Source organism: Rhinolophus hipposideros, assembly GCF_964194185.1.
Source record: "Rhinolophus hipposideros genome assembly, chromosome: 15".
In the NCBI taxonomy this organism is placed as follows: domain Eukaryota; kingdom Metazoa; phylum Chordata; class Mammalia; order Chiroptera; family Rhinolophidae; genus Rhinolophus; species Rhinolophus hipposideros.
The window spans coordinates 61692238-61710587 of record NC_138061.1 but is presented as its reverse complement, the minus strand read 5'-3'; the positions used below and the strand labels follow the sequence as shown (position 1 = coordinate 61710587).

At 35.1% G+C, this 18350-nt stretch overlaps 1 protein-coding gene across 4 annotated transcripts in view; it reads left to right on the top strand.

The window, feature by feature from the left end:
• Positions 1-18350, top strand: part of WAPL (WAPL cohesin release factor) — a 75339-nt gene that overhangs the window by 17732 nt on the left and 39257 nt on the right. For 2 of the 4 annotated variants that reach the window (XM_081074845.1, XM_081074846.1), the window contains exons 3-4: positions 9947-10987; positions 13080-13198. In XM_081074845.1, coding sequence (XP_080930971.1) covers positions 9947-10987; positions 13080-13198 — 1160 coding nt within the window. The remainder of the gene's footprint in view (positions 1-9946; positions 10988-13079; positions 13199-18350) is intronic. The other 2 variants (XM_081074847.1, XM_081074848.1) reach the window with 1 other exon arrangement.

The following is an 18350-nucleotide window of genomic DNA, read 5'->3' as shown; positions in this document are numbered from 1 at the left end:
TTGGATTTAGTTTTTTGATCCAATCTGCTACTCTGTGCCTTTTTATTGGTGAGTTCAGTCCACTTACATTTAGGGTGATTATTGATATGTGAGGATTTCCTGTCATTCTGTCTTTAGTTTTCTGGTAAGGCTGTGTCTCCATTGGTTCTTTGCCTTTCTGTTGTTGTTCATTATTTCTGTGTGGTGGTATTCTATGATGTTTCCCTCTGTTTCTCCTTTTAATACACCGTTTTCAGCCTTCTTCCCTCAGTCTTTTCTCCGAGGTCTCTGCCGTGAGTGTTGGGTTCAGCTGTGCTATATGCTGCCCCCTCAGCCCTGTGGGCCGTAAGCGGATCCCTAGCAGTCCAAGTTCTTCCCTCTCCCGCAGCGGCGGTAGTTTTGGGATGCAGCGAGCTCGGAGCACTGAGCTAGGTCTGCGTCCTGTGCCCGCGCGGCTCTGTCTCCGCACTTCTCCCTTCCTTCCTCTCCTGCTCGCGGGATTCTCCCACCTTTAGGTGAATTCAGTAGTGGGCCTCTTTGTTTTGCCCATCTGCTGAAGAACTATAACGTTGTGGAGTTATAGTTCAATTTGTTGTAAATTCCAGAGGATATTTCAGGAGGCTCACCTCACTCCCACCGTTTTATGGCCAATACAGTTTTTCCCTATACTGAAACTTTTAAGAATTTTATGTGATTAGAATCCTCTAAGTATTTAAAAATTCTTCTAGATTGTTATGCCACAATTGTTAGTGCATAATTAGTCAAATATGAATGGTGTATATTTTAAAGGCAAATTTGTTGGAATGTACCTCTATGACATGGGTGGGGCTTTTAAAAAAATCAATTCATGTGTATATGGATGAATATCATTGCTAGAATAAGAAAAGGCTTTGGCATCAGTCTTATTTTTTTTAGTACATGAAAATACATGTATTAACAATATATACGCATTTTAAGAAAGGAAGAAACTGTATTAAAATGATAATACAATGAATGGAACTAGTATTCATTTGATTAACACCATCTTTTGAGAGAATGTCATAGTACACATTGCTACCGTAATTCAATTCAACTTCGAAAAGTAATACATAGATAACATCTCTTAAAATGTGTACATTTTTTTGGCACTCTCCCAGTATAGAGAAACCATGTTGACAAAATTAATAGAAAGCGTTTTGTTGTAGCAGTTTCTATTTTGGAAAGTAATAATTGGAAACTGTCTAACATGCGGAGGATTTGTTACCTAGATGTTAGAGTTACTCAGTTATTAAGCACAGAAGCCAATGTTGTATCACATTATTTCTCTATTGGTCACACTCCACATTTGGAGCAATGTACCATAATAATATTAGGGATAGGTGAGTGATACGCTGGTGTTCATAATTTGGGAGAGTAATTAATCCCTGGTCGATTGTTTTTGGACCAGAGTATGTATAGAAGTGAAATTCCTTAAAACTTAATTGTGCCTGTATATGGTTTGGAAGGTGTTAGTGTAACTCTATGGGTGTGAGGGGCCTGTGTTCCTAGTGTAAGGAGTTAGTTGCCAACCTGAAAGGTAGGCCTACTGGTTGAGTTGCTGGGGTATGTGGTGTGTTTCTTGATCTCCTCGTGGGTAGAGATGGCCAGCTTGAGCAGGAGGCCACAGGAGCAGACCATGTCCTTGGCGTGCGGGTGGCTGATGGCATTTGGGACTAACGCCTCAGCAGGCTGTGTTGATGTGGTTTAGGGGAGGTGGAGTTAACTGCTCCGTGTAGTGGGCCCAGTTGAGCATTATTGAAGTTGTTTTACATTTATGTTTTATCTATAAAATGACATGTAAAATTTGTGTTTGATAGGTTTACTTTATAAAATATAAAAATGTTTTAAATTATCGGTTGAAATGCTTTTTTTTTTTAAGTACTTTTACAGTACTTTTTACCTTTCATATCTGAGTAAAATCAATCCACTGAGGAAGATGTGCCTCAGTTTTTCCTGTGGCTTTTTAGGTTCTTCTAATAAATAGCTACATACTTGTGTTAACAATGAAAAAAGTAAGTTCTCTTCCACAGAAGCAAATAATTTTTTTTTACTTAATTTTTTTATTGGGGAATATTGAGAACAGCGTGTTTCTCCAGGGCCCATCAGCTCCAAGTCGATGTCCTTCTTTCTAGTTGTGGAGGGCACAGCTCACTGGCCCACGTGGGAATCGAACTGTCAGACCTGTCGTTCAGAGCTCGCGCTCTAACCAACTGAGCCATCGGGCCGCCACAGATAATTTCTTATATAACTTTTCACAGTCTTTAATACGCATAGCATCAAATCTTTGTATCCTTCAAAACACACACCACACGAATGTGTGTGTATGTAAAATGCATGACACACACACACAGTAGTATACTTTTAAAAACACTTAAGGAAAGATCTTTAAGGTGTACACTTAACTATATTTTTAAATCTGTCTTGTTCTATTTTAGCAGCTTCCTGGTTTTCCATTGCATGAATGTACCTTACTTTTTAGTCTCTTTAGGGAAATTTTGGCTGTTTCTAGTCCTTTATTATTAAAAGAAATGGTACATTGATCATCTTTCTACTTATGTTTTTGAGTATCATGTCTCAGTATAGTGGTAAGAGATGTTTCTAGAGGTGGAATTGAAAGGGCCTATACATTTAAGTTTTCCATTAACATTGCCAAAATTTCCACTACCAGTTGAATTTTTTTTTCTCCCTCATCCTATCAAACTTTGGACTTTGTCAGCTGGAAAGTAGAAAAATGTTTATTTTGGGGGTTTAATTTTTTTCATATTAGAATATGTTATCTTTATTTTAAAATTTAGTTAAAATTTTTATTTAGAAGATTCCCTAGTCACACCAGTTCTTCCTGGAATGACGATTTATTATTTATTTCAGCTTTTTTAACATGCTGTCACATACGAGCAATACAAACAGTTACATATATGTATGTGTAACGAAATGGTAACATGCTGGCTTGTACCTTGCTCTTTCACTTAATATATCTTGGGGATAATTCTATGTCAGTATATAAAAGTTTTCTTTCTAGACTCTGTCCCTTTTTAATTTAAGAAATGAATGCATGTTGTGTCAATTTCTATATGTGTTTAACCAGTTCCTTGTTGATGTCAGACTTTTGGGTGGCTTCCACTGTTTCTGTTTTCTTTTTAAGTTGCCTTATTTTTTAGACAAACACTACTTAATAACTGACTGTTAATTGGTGACTTATGTTTGCTGTCCCTCTTCTACAAAATGGGATACAGGTTTACATTTCCTTACCTGAAAACTTCAGAGCCAGATTTGTTTTGGAATTTAGGTTTACTTTGGAATATAGAAAGTGTATGTATTTTACATTAACACCATGTCAAGGTCTCAGGCGGCACTCTAATCAAAGATAATGTTTCTTCATAAAAATAAAATACCATCCTAAGTAGGTAGGATACATACTATAAATAGCCTCACTTAGATGAAGTCAGGTTTTGCTTCAGAGTGTATTATGAGGAAACTTAGTTTCAGAACTTTTTGCATATTGGAATTGTGGATAAAAGCTGATAAACTTGTAATAGTACCTTCTTCATATAGTTACTATGAGAACAGATGAATTAATTGATGGGAAGTATTTAGAACAGTACTAGGCACATACCGAGGGCTTAATAGGTATAAATATAGTTCAACTTTGTTTTACTTTCATTCCCCCCCCCAGCTTTATTGAGATACGATTGACATATAACATTCTGTACTTGGACTTTTAATTGTGAATGAAATATAATATCTTTTCATAAGTTACTCATTTCTATTTCTTTTTCTGTTAATTGCCTTTTTATGTCTAGCTTCTTTTTCTACTGGGATGTTGGATTTATTGATGTGTAAGAATTCTTACTATATTAAGGAAATCGGCCTTTTGCGTTTCCCTAATGACTACTTAATTGATATCAGTATTGTTTCTTTGGTGATGTCTGTTTAAATTTTTTGCTCATTTTTAATTGGATTATTTTCTCATTGAACTTTTAAGAGTTCATTATATATTCTGGATACAGGGCTTTCATCAAAGATATTTATTGCAGACATTTTCTCTGAGTCTGTCGGGCTTGTCTTTGCATTTTCTTAACAGTGTCTTTTGTGGAGCAAACGTTATTAATTTTAATCAAGTCGCATTTTATCAAATGTTTCTCTTGTAACATGGGAGTACATACTCTTTCCTAGGCAACCCTTTGTTGGACAGCTCTAATTGATCTTTGATGTTCTTGCTCATCAGCCCTTACAATTCTATGAATTGAATGATTTCTACACATTGAATAAGTTTGTCCCTCTTCTCATGACAGCTGCTCATATGTTTAATTTAAAAGGAGCTTGCATATAATGGTGGCACCCTCTTTTCTCCCAAGTTATTTCAATGTTTATGGTCTCTAAAGCTACTTCTTCATCTGTACAGTCTCCTTAGCAGAAGTTGAAGATTCTGTTTAAATTTAGTCCTCAGCACTTCATGTAATACACATTTGCCATTTGCCCAACATATTGGAACTTTTAACCTCTCATCTGGACCTCTTTTAGAAATGTGGGTTAAGATAGCTTATCTGTTAGGTAGTGTAATACAGTAGAACTCAGTATGAGGTCTTTTGGCCATTGGTTTAATTGGTAAGTTTTGCTGTTAGCTGTCTAGGCCTCTTTTCCCTCATCTGTGTAATGATGGGTTTGGTGTAAAGTGAAAGGAAATATCTTTACTTTCTTATAAGAAGAGTTAAGAAAGTATATATATTGTTAATGTATACAGACCAGCATACATTTATAAAGATGTATACATCTGGAGTCTGTATCCAGCTTCAATAAACCTTAATTCATAGGCAGTCTTGTTTTATTTTTATCCCCACCTACTCTCCTTCCACAATGGATTGTTTTGAAGCAAGTTGCATACATTGTATTTCATACATAAGTGTAATTCTTTAATAGATTGGGACTTCAAAAAAGGTAACTACAGTACTACTTTAAGAAACTCTATATGTACCTTTGCCAGTTTTTACATTTTAAGTTTTTGAAAAGACTATTTACAGACACTATATACCGTTCAAGACGTCCAAAAGCCTATTCTCTCATCCCCATCCCTAGGGCAGTGCATAATGTAGACCTGCCTTGTTCTTTTTTACCACTGTGTAGTGGCTATATGATAGTTTAGTTTTTTTATTGATAGGTATTTGCATTGTTTATGAAAGCAAAAACTAGGAAACGATGTTGTAGTGAGTTTCCCTGTTATGTTGTTTCATACTCATGGAAAGTTATTTGTAAATACTTGTATTAATAACTTAAAACTGCTTGCTTCAAGGGTAAATTCATTTCTTTGACATGTACATTTTTAATTTTAAAAGATAATACCAAATTGCTCTTTGTATTGGTTGTACTAAGATATGCTTCTGAACAAATGTAGTTTTACTTAATTTTATTGCTCTGCAGTATTTCTTTGTATGAAGAGACTACGTAGATTATATTGTTAATGATATTTAGGTTTCATTGTTTGGGGATGATGTTGCTTTGAGCGTGCTTCTATTATGTTGAACCATGTGGAATTGCTAATATTTGATTGTTTTAAAAATGGAAGTTTCATATGGCTCAATTTAATGTCAAGTACTTTGAAGTGGAGTTGTTGGGTCATAGGATGTGTTCTGTTTGACTCTATTGGTGGTTGTATAGTGATAACGCATTATGGTTTTATTTTGCTTCTTCCTAATTAATGAATATAAGCACCTTTTAATATATTTTTATTTACATGTTTATTGGATATCATTTCTTATCAAGTGGCTGGTCAAGTCCTTTGATCACTTTTATATTGGGCATCTTTATTACTGAGTTGTAGGCATTCTTTGCACATCCTGCCCCCCCCCCAATCTGATAGTTATCTTAAGTAGTGTTTTCTAATGGACAAATTTAATTTTGATGAAATCAAATGTCTTCCCCTTTACAGTTAATGCTTTTTGTATCTTGTATCAGAGAAATCCTTCTCTGCCTGAGGTAATTTTCTTCATATTTGGGTCTCTAATTCATCTGGACTTTGAGGAGCTCTTTTTAAGTTTAGGAAATTGACCTTTTTAAAGCAGTATGTGTTGCAATTATATTTTTCACATTTTGTTTCTTTTGACTTTACTTAAATATTTTTTTACCATACTGAAATTTTAGATTTTATGTAAATTAATATGGATTATGGATTTTGTATCTGAGAATTTCCCCATTCTAGAGTAATGCATTTAAAAAAATTTACTTTTTAAATATGTATGTAGTTTTGTTTTCAATGTTTGAATCGCTGATTCATCTAGAATATATTTTCATGTTTGAGGTAAAAACGAACATTATTTTTTCCCACATATTCCAGTACCCTTTATTCAATAATCCATGTTTTCTGTAGACATTTTGAAATTCCACAGTCAGCATACTGATTTCTTGCATATGTTTTGCTCCTTCTCTTGTCCTTTAAACCAATAAAAACATATATATTTTAGAGTGTTTGAAAACTTGGTAAAACTGAAAAAATGTATGCACAATTTTTTCATACAGTTTCATAAAATTTGTGGAAGTTAGATCTTATATCAGACTTCCCACTTTTTAAATATTTCAGAATTCACTTCACTCATGGAAGCCTTAAATCATCCCACCTGTTTAGTTTCGTTTATAAAACTATGTATACTCATGTTACTGCAGGTACTGATCTGTTTGTGTGTTTTTTTTTTTTTTTTTGAGGGGAATCATCTATTTGCGTTCAAACTTAAGAATCCTTAAATGAATAAACGGCATTTAATTAATCTTTCATGTGAGGTGGCTCACTGCTTTTTAGATACGCAGAATGAGGACTAGAGAGATACTATGACTTGTCAGATTTTTACACATCTGGTTGTTGGTTTAGCTCATACTACTCAAACTCCCAAGTTACATGTAGTTGTCTTCTCCCTTATGTATTATCTAATATACTAAAGATTGACTAGTGATTCTAAAATCTAGTGATGTTAAAAGGCATTTATTAAGTATCTGATTACAGATGGTGTTGGGCTAAGTCTTGTACTGAGAACTTTCTACACATCCAGTCTTTACCCTCTAGCTTGAAAAAGAAAAATAGGCCTTGTAAAGTGGTTTTGGATTCCTTGTATGAAGCTGATAGACACGGGACATAAGGGAGTATTGATGAACTTACAGCTTAGATTCCACTAAGAAAAGTCTTAGACTAGTCAAGGAGCACTTCGTAAATTATATAAATGTCTAACCATTGTGCTGTACACCTGAAACTAATATAAAATAATATTGAATGTCAACTGTAATTGAAAATTTTTTAAAAAGGAAAGGTGAAGGGGAATAAGAGGTTTCAAATTTCCAGACATAAAACAAATAAGTCATCGAGGGGGCTGTAATGCAGATATAGTCAATAATATTGTGATTGCGTGGTTCAGTGTCACATGGTTGCTGGACTTACAATGGTGATCACTTCTATAGGTATATAAATGTTGAATAACTATAGTGTACATCTGAAGCTAATATAATGTATGTTAGCTGTATTTTAATTAAAATCTTTAAAAATTTATATATTGTATCTTATGGCAAAGCAGTAATAGCTATGATAATTTGCATTTGTGTGATGCCCTATAATCTGCAAAATATCCTTAAGTATGTCATCTTTTATCTGTTCAGCCTTCACTTGAGACACATTTTATTATTTCTCATTTTCCAAAAGGTGAAGAAACTGAACTTCTTAAGACCTCATTTCAGCCAGTAAATGGCAGAGCTGGCACTCATCCAATTAATTCCTAAACTGTTAACCATTGCTAGAAATATATTTATTTTAATTAGATATTTATGTATCATATATGTTTTTATATATAGTTTAGAATTCATCTTTATTTACGTTTTTTCTCTATATACTTGATGTTTTGAGATGTTAAATGGGTTTATCTGACAGAAGGTGAGATGTTTGAGGGAGGAAGGCATTTGAAAATAATTGCTGTTCTGCATTTTAGGATAAGATAGCCTTGCTCTCTCTTCTGAAGGTACAATTACGAATATTTGTTGGAGAGGTAAATGATGAAAGAGTGGAAAGCATTTATTTTATAAGTTAGAGTACTGTAGTAAAGAACTTGGACTGCTTTTCTCATTCAGAACTGTGTTGATTAAATTGGCTTTTATCTGAATGTATTTCAGAAGTTTAAAAGTATGTAATGTACTTTAATAATTAATTTGTAGGATTGTTTACGCTGTATAATTGAATACATGAATAGATTATACTAACTAATATAACTTAATTATATAACTTTTAGATACAACTTTAGTGAGAATACTTCTTTCTATAGGGCTCTTTATTACTCTTTGCACTTGAAACAAATTTACAAGGTATGCTCACAACATTTATGAAAGGCAGCCTATAAAACAACATGGATTCTGATTTTAGGGGAAATGGGAGTAATATATAAAACTTGAAGTCGTAATTTTTAAAAACTTATTTATTGTTCACACAAATTTTTTACTTTTAAGTCAGAAGGATGTTCATAAGATAAAATAATTAGAAACAGCCTAAATAAATGTCCCATTAAGACAGTGGGATGCGGTACAATTATAAAAATGACGTAGTATGACGTTCACAGACGTCTCCTAGACCTTTGTGTAGCTGAGCATCCTAAGCATTCCCATAGGCAGTTACTAATAAATAATTCCTTCAGCAACACTTCAAAGTAGTCTGTGTCAGTGGTTTCCCTTTTGAACAGATGAGGAAATGGAAGCCTTCAAGGAAAACTCCCAAAGTTAGGGGTCTTGCCTAGCTCTAAAGAGCTAGCTTAACCGGGGCAGCGCTCGTCTCCAGACTCAGCTACCAGTGTTCTTTCTACTTGTTAGGAAAGCACTGGTATTATTTCTTCAGGTTTGGCTTTAGACTTGGCTTTTCTTCTACCCCTTTTAAAGTATCAGATGTCAGTCAGCTTTTAATTTTTAGATTTTCAGTATTTTATATCTAGTGATTAGTACTTCTGAGATTATGAAAACTATAGTTCTTGCCTTCAGCCGGGAAATATTTAAGAATAAAACAGATACACCTATAAATTAGATGCCTTCTAAAGGTAAGTAAATATAAATCAGCAAGTTAAATTATATTTAAACCTATTTGGTAGCATTAAAAATGTAGGTGCACTTTTTTAAAAAGTAATTTTTGGCATAAACGTTTTGCCAGTGTTTTTCTACCAATAAGTGCTGGGAGAATTAATTATAATACCAGTTTGAATCATTTCTGTCTCACTTAGAAAAGTTAATAAAAATGTCTCTGATGATAAAAATTAAAGACAAAAATGAATTCCTCAAGTACAAAATGAAGAGGCTGATAAGCATAAATAGCTACTGTAGCCACTTAGGCACCACAGCCACTGTATTTAAAAAAAAACACTAAAACTAAAACAAATCTTCAAGTCATATGGCTTTTAGGATTAGAAGAAAGGATGGAAAATAGAAATAGCTAAACCTGATCCTGGGACAGGTTTCTAGACAGAGCTGGCATGCCTGATGGGCACCGCTACCCTAGAGAAATAGATACACTGGAATGTTTTCATTTATTGTGTTATACTGTTTACATTCTATTGAATAAACTTTAAGCATTTTTATTTGAAAAACCCATTATACCTATGAGAAGGTTTGGCTGAGTCATTTGTATGTTGTTCTTAATTGATCCAATTGCTTAACACTGTTGAAATCTCTTGAATTTAGGGTAACAGATTTAAGGGACTTGGATGCCTAGGGAGAGATCACTAGAAGACATGAAAGCTATATACTAAAAAGGTGGAGGGGCAATATGCTAAAAAGGTGGAAGGGGAATTGTCAAATATGTAAGCATTAATTTCTTCACAATTTAAAATTATTGCAATTATTTTAAGATTAATTGGTTCTATACTATTAGTCAAATATCCTTGTTATTTTCTAACTTTTACATTGATGTTACTCATGTTTTTATTCTTTGACTTAATTTTTACAGATAAAGTGGAGAACTTTAGTGAAGAATATGAAAAGAATAGTCACCATATTTACAAAAATGCTGAAGACAGTACTAAGAAACCCAATGCAGAAACTATAGTGGCCTCTGGATACAAAGCAGATGAAATCAAGGAAACAAATGATACTTGGAACTCCCAACTTGTGAAACGGTCAGAATCTCCATCAGAAATACCTCTGATTAAGGCATCTGTGAGAACTGGTTTGTATGAATGGGATAATGATTTTGAAGATGTCAGATCAGAAGATTGTATCTTAAGTTTGGATAGTGGTCCTCTTGTGGAGATGAAGGATGAGGATTTAAAAAATCGGTTGGAAAATCTGAATGAAGCCATTGAGGAAGACATCATACAAAGCGTTCTTAGGCCAAGCAACTGTAGGACGTACTGTAGGGCCAATAAAGCAAAATCCTCACAAGGAACGTCAAATTTTGATAAGCTATTGGATGGCACCAGTCAGGCCTTAGCCAAAGCAAACAGTGAATCAAGTAAAGATGGCCTGAATCAGGCAAAGAAAGGCAGTGTAAGTTGTGGGACCAGTTTTAGAGGGACGGTTGGACGGACTAGAGATTACACTGTTTTACATCCATCTTGCTTGTCAGTTTGTAATGTTACCATACAGGATACTATGGAACGCAGCATGGATGAGTTCACTGCATCAACTCCTGCCGATTTGGGAGAAGCTGGCCGTCTCAGAAAAAAGGCAGATATTGCAACTTCTAAGACCACTACTAGATTTCGACCTAGTAATACTAAATCCAAAAAGGATGTTAAACTTGAATTTTTTGGTTTTGAAGATCATGATGAGACAGGAGGTGATGAAGGAGGTTCTGGGAGTTCTAATTACAAAATTAAGTATTTTGGCTTTGATGATCTCAGTGAAAGTGAAGATGATGAAGATGATGACTGTCAAGTGGAAAGAAAGACGAGCAAAAAAAGAACTAAAACAGCTCCATCACCCTCCTTGCAGCCTCCTCCAGAAAGCAATAATTCCCAGGACAGTCAGTCTAGTAGTAATAATGCAGGTAAGACTAACATCAGCTACTTAGTTTCCTCCTAGATACTCATTTTTAACTTACGTTTAATTTTCATAGAAGTACTATTTAGAACCACACATTACCTTATTCAAAGGAACGACATTTTAAATGTTAACAATCAAGTTCCATATTGTAAGGAGACAATTTATAGATAAAGGAGTCTTTTCATATTTGTTTTTTAATTCTACATTAGCACTTGAGAATTTTAAAGAGTTTGTGCGTGTGTGTGTGTGTGTGTTTGTGTTTTCAGGGTTCCCAGACAGCTTTTCAATTTTGAAAATCCAAATAAAATGGAGACATAGGATAGATTTTGGACATTTAGAACTACACTGATAGTAGATTGTTGTAATGAGGGAAATAACAGAAATTTAAAATTGATAAAAAGCCTTTGCAGTTGGCTCAAAACTAATCCACTAATAAATGTTAAAAACATTCTTAAGAAATCTTCAAAGTTAAGATTAAGTCTTAAGAATTATCCTTTTAAATTAATAAAACTGAAAAGTGCTAGTTAGTATTTATTTAAGAGATCTAATTTGTAAATGTAATTTGTCTCTTAAGGTGGTAGGACCAGTAATGACTGGAGGTCCTCAAGGAGTTGATAACCTCCTGTGTGAGAGACAAACAAGAAATAGGTTAGCTTTGCTATAATTAAGTCATTACCTGACAAGCGCTTTGTGCAGTGGATTGACTGTTGAGTGAGGAAGAATATATGAAAGCCTCTGGGATACAGGGGCTATATTTATTTGTATTTGACCAAATAGTTTTTCTGTATGGTTTTACTTGTTAAATAAAGCTTTTGTCCTGTCAGGGTCATAAAGGAAGTGTCATTCTGGTGAATTAGAATTCTTACATATAGATTTATACTCTTAAGTTATACTTGAGACTACTTACCATTTTGCCTACTTGGCCTAAAAATAGTTTTGCTTCATTAGAATCACTTTTATCTTTAAAATTAGAGTTATACAGGAATAGCCCGTAGGGGCTTAGTGACTCTCCAGTGCAAAAAATAAATAAAGTAAGGATATTGTCAGACTTGTCCATGTTGTCTTGAATCTCTTCTGGAGATCTGAAGTTTGCAGTAGCCTTGCTAGTTACTTGAGCTCTGACCTGGCAATCGGCTGTACAGTTGCTTTCTCAGGGGGGATGGGAAGTAACAGTGTATGAAACCTGAGCTCCTGTCCTGCTGCAGTTTATTTAGCTCTTGTGCTAACCTTGACAGCAGATTATCCTAATCAGCAATTGAAAATCAGTGGCTGAAATTTACATCTTCGGGTAAGGTAACTTTTTTCACCTTTAAAATGTGAATTCATTAGACTCCCTTTCAAAAACATCAAGTTGATACCAAATAAAAATTTAAAATTAGAGATCATTTGATTGATACATTGAACATCGGAATTTGAGTCTTCATATAATATATAAAATAGCAAACATTTTTATTGTTTGGGCTGGAGAAAAGTCTACTAATTTTTCTCTTCAGTTTTAGGCTAGAAGAAAAATAAACATTCATAACCGTGTGGGAAGTAATCTAATTTTTGTGTTAGTTTTGTGTGAAGACCCACAAATCATTGAACTCAATTGCATTAGGTCATTTTATATCTTTTGCCAAGGATAGCTTTTTTTTTTTTTTTTAGTGTAGTTTCTGTAGATGTAAGTGGGCATTCTTTGAAGACCATCATGAGTCAGTGTCCTTAAATTCTAGAAAAGTGATCAAGGTACATACTACCTGATACTGTGTATGTGTGTTTAAATGAGACCATATCAGTGTCAGTGTTCATAGATACCCAGTGGTTATTTTGTAAAAGAATTGATTTTGCCATTTACACAAAACTGGAGTACATATACAGCAACTAGGTGTCTGATTTTCTCTTGGTGGGGGCAAGGGTAAGACAAGCAGGGTGAGAATGGGAGAATGAGACTTAATATTGTTGGGAGTATTTTGTCAACTGTGTGGTGCTTTTATTCTTTTATTCTTTTTTTCCCCACAGTATGCCCCCTCCTCCTTTTCCACCAAATGCTCATAGGTTGTTTGGTAGATTATTTGAAATATTAGAAAGCTAGTTAGTTTTGGTTACCATTTCAGAAAACTTGGATTTTACAGAGGACTTGCCTGGTGTGCCTGAAAGTGTGAAGAAGCCCCCAAATAAACAAGGAGATAAATCAAAGGAAAACACCAGAAAGATTTTTAGTGGCCCCAAACGGGTAAGTAAAGCATTACCAGTGATTTGTAGTATGTAATTTTTATTGGCGGGCTCAGCTCTTAGTTTTTTTTTATTTGAAAATTACTAACAAACATGGCAATTAGAATTTCTTGCATTGGATATGTATGTCATTTTAAAAAAACATTGTAACCATTTTTTCGGAAGTGTGGTAAAACTATATAACATAATTATTACATGCAAGTGTACAATGCAGTGACATTAAATACAATCACAATGTGTGTAATCATCTATACCCCAAACATTTTTATCTCCAACAAAATCTCTGTACCCATTAAACAATAACTTAAATTTCCGCTTTATCCCCTACCCCCCACCCCCACCCCCCCGTAAACACTGTTCTGTCTGTATGAATTTGCCTATTCTGGGTACCTCGGGTAAGTGTTGTCAAGGCCCATTCATGTAGCTTATATCAAACTTTCATTCCTTTTTTTTATGGCGAATAGTAACTCCACTGTTTATCCATTCGCCTGTTGGTGACTACTTGGGTTTTTCACCTTTTGGCTATTTGAGTCCCTGCTTTCAGTTCTTATGGATATATACTTAGGAGTGGAATTTGGGGGAAATATGGCAGGTCTTTGTTTAATTACTAAACTGTTTTCCACCTTGGCTACTCCGTTTTACCTTCCCACTAGAAACGCATGAGGGTTCCAGTTTCTTCACATCCTCGCCAACACTTATTTTCTGAGTTGTTTTGGTAATAGCTGTTCTAAGGATGTGAAATGGTATCTCATTGTGGTTTGATTTGCATTTCCCTGACTAAGTGATGTTGAACATCTTTTCATGTACTTAGTGGCCATTTGTATATCGTTTTTGGAGAAATGTCTATTTAGGTCCTTTGCCCATTTTTTTCTTTTTTTAAATAAATTAAGTTAAACTTTTTTTAAAAAAAATTTTTATTGGGGAATTTTGGGGAACAGTGTGTTTTTTCCAGGACCCATCAGCTCCAAGTCAAGTTGTCGTTTTAAATGTAGTTGTGTAATAAATTAAAAAAATATATACAGCTAAAAAATAAATAAATAAATGTAGTTGTGGAGGGCGCAGCTCAGCTCCAGGTCAAGTTGTTTTCAATGTAGCTGTGGAGGGCTCACCTCACGGGTCCATGTGGGAATCGAACTGGCAACGTTGGTGTTAGAAGCACTGTGCTCTAACCACCTGAGCCAACCAGCTCTCCCTTTGTCCATTTTTGATTTGTTTGTGTTTTTTGTTGTTGAGTTACAGGAGTTTTTTATGTATTCTAGGTATTAATCCAGTATTACATATATAATTCGCACATAGATTCCCCCATTCTGCAAATTGTCCCTTTACTCTCTTGATTGTGTGCTTTAATACACGAAAGTTTTAATTTCAGCAAAGTCCAATTTGTTTTTTTCTGTTGTTGCCTATGCTTTTGGTGTTATACCTAAGAAATCATTGCCAAATCAAATGTAGCGTTTCCTCTGTGTTTTCTTCTACCGTATTTCCCAGAAAATAAGACCTAGCCAGACAATCAGCTCTAATGCATCTTTTGAAGCAAAAATTATATAATATAATACTGGGTCTTACATTAATTTTTGCTCCAAAAGATGCATTAGAACTGATTGTCTGGCTAGGTCTTATTTTCGGGGAAACACGGTGGGAATTTTATAGTTTTAAGCCTTATATTTAAGTCTTTCATTCATTTTGAATTGATTTTTGTATATGGTGTAAGTTAAGGATCCAATTTCATTCTTAATGCATTATGTAAGTCATTTTAGTATGGTTTGGCATAGGTATTGAGAATAATTTGCTTGACTTTACCTTTTCATTTATGTGTATATATATATGTGTATATATATATATTTTTAAGATTTTATCGGGGAAGGGGAACAGGACTTTATTGGGGAACAGTGTGTATTTCCAGGACTTTTTATTTTATTTTTTTTATTGGGGAACAGTGGTGTGTTTTTCCCAGGACTCATCAGCTCCATCCAAGTCAAGTTGTTGTCCTTTCAGTCTTAGTTGTGGAGGGCACAGCTCAGCTCTAGGTCCAGTCGCCATTGTTAGTTGCAGGAGGTGCAGCCCACCATCCCTTGCAGGAGTTGAACCGGCAGCCTTGCGGTTGAGAACCCAAGGTCCAACCAACTGAGCTGTCTGGGAGCTCAGCGACAGCTCAGCTCAAGGTGTTCAATCTTTAGTTGCAGGGCACACAGCCCACCATCCCTTGTAGGAGTTGAACCGGCAACCGTGTGGTTGAGAGCCCGCACTCCAACCAATTGAGCTATCTGGCCACCCAGGAGCTCAGCGGCAGCTCATTGACTTCATTCTAGTTGCGGAGGGCGCAGCTCACTGGCCCAGGTGGGAATCGAACCGGAAGCCCCATTGCCCAGTGCTCACGCTCTAACCAACTGAGCCACCCGTCTGCCCCTAAAATATTTCTTTACTTAAATAGCTTGCTACAGTGTTAAATAGTTTCGTTTCTGAAAATTATGGTTAGAAGTTATCTGCACCTTTTGTAGATTGAATTGCTTTTAAGCAAATAAAGAATGAATGTGTCTTTTTTATGGCTTTATTTTATTTTTATTCTTTTCCCTCTGTAAATAGCCAACTGGGAATCTTATCGAAGTAATTGTGCTGTACTTTTCCCCCAGGTCCCCACCCCCACCCCCCTATGAGAAAAAAAAAGTGCTTAATGTGGATTTCAACAGACCTAACTTCCTCTGGGGCCAGGGTAGCATGGCGTAAAGACTATAGCCATTAATGCTTAGGTGAGATTTTTGGTTTATAGAAAATTGTGTGTGGCATGTATTTCTAGAGCAACGGTTATCAATTTTTTTGGTTTTTTGGTCTCAGGACCACTTTATAATCTTAAAAAAATTATTGAGAATCCCAAAGAGCTTTTGAGTATATGTTTAACATCAATATTTATCAAATTAGAAGTAGAATTACATTTCAAAAATACTTAGTATCTCACTTCATTACATGTCAATACATTTTTATGAAAAAAATTCTTTAAAAACCAGTGAGAAGAATAACATCGTATTACATTTTTTGCAACTGTCTTTAAAGTTGCAGTTAATAAAAGACAGCTAGATTCTCACATCCCCTGCATTCAGTATATTTCATTATGTTGTTTTGGTTGAAATATATGGAGAAAATCCGCCCTCACATGGATACATACTGTGTTTCCCCGAAAATAAGACCTAGCCGGACAATCAGTTCTAATCAATCAGCATCTTTTGGAGGAAAAATTAAAGTAAGACCCGGTCTTATAATATTAGGTCTTATTTTCGAGGAAACAGGGTAGTTGTATTTTTTGTTGTTGTTGTTGTGTGGAGGGCGAGCTCAGCTCCAGGTCCAGTTGCCGTTGCTAGTTGCAGGGGGCGCAGCCCACCATCCCTTGCGGGACTCGAGGAATTGAACTGGCAACCTTGTGGTTGAGAGCCCACTGGCCCATGTGGGAATCGAACCGGCAGCCTTCGGAGTTAGGAGCATGGAGCTCTAACCGCCTGAGCCGACAGGCCGGCCCCGGTAGTTGTATTTTAAATAGCCTTCTCAGGTAATTGTAAACATTCTTCTTTGACACTATACCAAAACTCAACAAATGGGAGCTTCTTAAAGATTAGTTGCACCTTGGAATCTAAAACCATGCCTTGAACCCTCCATTCTGTTAACATTAAAATCTATTATAATAGTCTGCCTAACACTTTGAATGGATCTTTTACACATGGCCTGGTTTGTAACATCATACATTGATCATTTGGAAAATTCTGGTTTCACTGATTTATGCAAGTCTTTGAAATGGTGACACACACCTCATTATACAGTATCAAAAATCAAATTAATATCACTGCCAAACTCATCAGAAAAGTCTTAAGTATTGGTAAGCTATCAAGTTCACAGTGGTAGATAAAAGTTCTCCAAAATCATAGGTGTTTTTGCTTAAAAGTTGAAATTTTTTCATTGGTAGAAAATACTTCAAGGAAAATGACATTGACAAGCCTTCTTTGTTCAGTTTTGAGAAAATGTCTGTCTAATACCCATATCTGTATAAGCACAGTTTGTCAGGAAACAATGGTGTGCCAGGAAAAAAGTGGCTAATTCAGCACGGAACTCAAGCAGTAATGTTTTTTCCTTTGACACAACCACCATACCTTGTATACAGCAGAGGTGTTTTATGCATACTTCACACAGAATATTAGTGCATTCAATCATTGTGATTTGATAAAATTAATACTTTTTACTCGTTTATCAAGGGCTTTTCCTTATGTGAGATTGGGATTTTATTTTTTAACCATAAAGTATATGGCAGAGAGGAATATAATTACTTAATACATTTCAGAGTCGCTGCCCTGAGGTGTGGTAAGGCACCAGCAGCTTTACCTACCATTGCTTTTGTACCATCTGTACAAATGTCAACATTATGAAAAAGACAAATAACATCTTACTATTGTGAAAATGGCTTTGGATTTGTAGACACTCTGCAAGAGTTTTGAGGGGCCCTAGGGGCCCATGGACCACACTTTAAGAACTGCTGATTTATAGCATTCTACTTTTTCTCCCTCTCAACATTCTATTATGAAAAACTTAAAATATACAGAAAATGTAAAAGTGGTACTATGAATACTCAGATCTCTCTACCTAGATTGATTTCCAGTTAATATTTTGACATAATTGCACACAGGCATGGTCCTCTCCCTGTCCACCTTCTGTCTTTCTGTCATATAGATTCATTTTTTGGAAGTTAGTTGTAGATAGCATACACCTCATATCTAACTGGTTATGTGACTATAGTACTTAAGAAAATTAGTAATTCTTTGATATAATCTGATGTCTAGTCCATACTCAGTTTTCCCCAGCTGTCTCCAAAAAGTATTTTATTCCCCAAACCGTAGTCATTTAGCTGTTACACCTTTAGTCTTGAGCAGTCTCCTCATCCAAAAATTTCCCATAGAACTGATTTTGTTTTTAAGAGCCCAGGATATTTGTCTTATAGAATGTTCCATATTTAGAATTTGTGTTTGTTTTCTGATGATGTAATTTAAGCTGTTACTCTACTATATTACAGTCATATAATGTCGAAGAACACTGTCGATTATGTCTATTAGCTTGATTAGGTTCAGGTTAAACATATTTTGGCAAGAATACTTGAAAGTGGTATTGTGTATGTTGCTTCA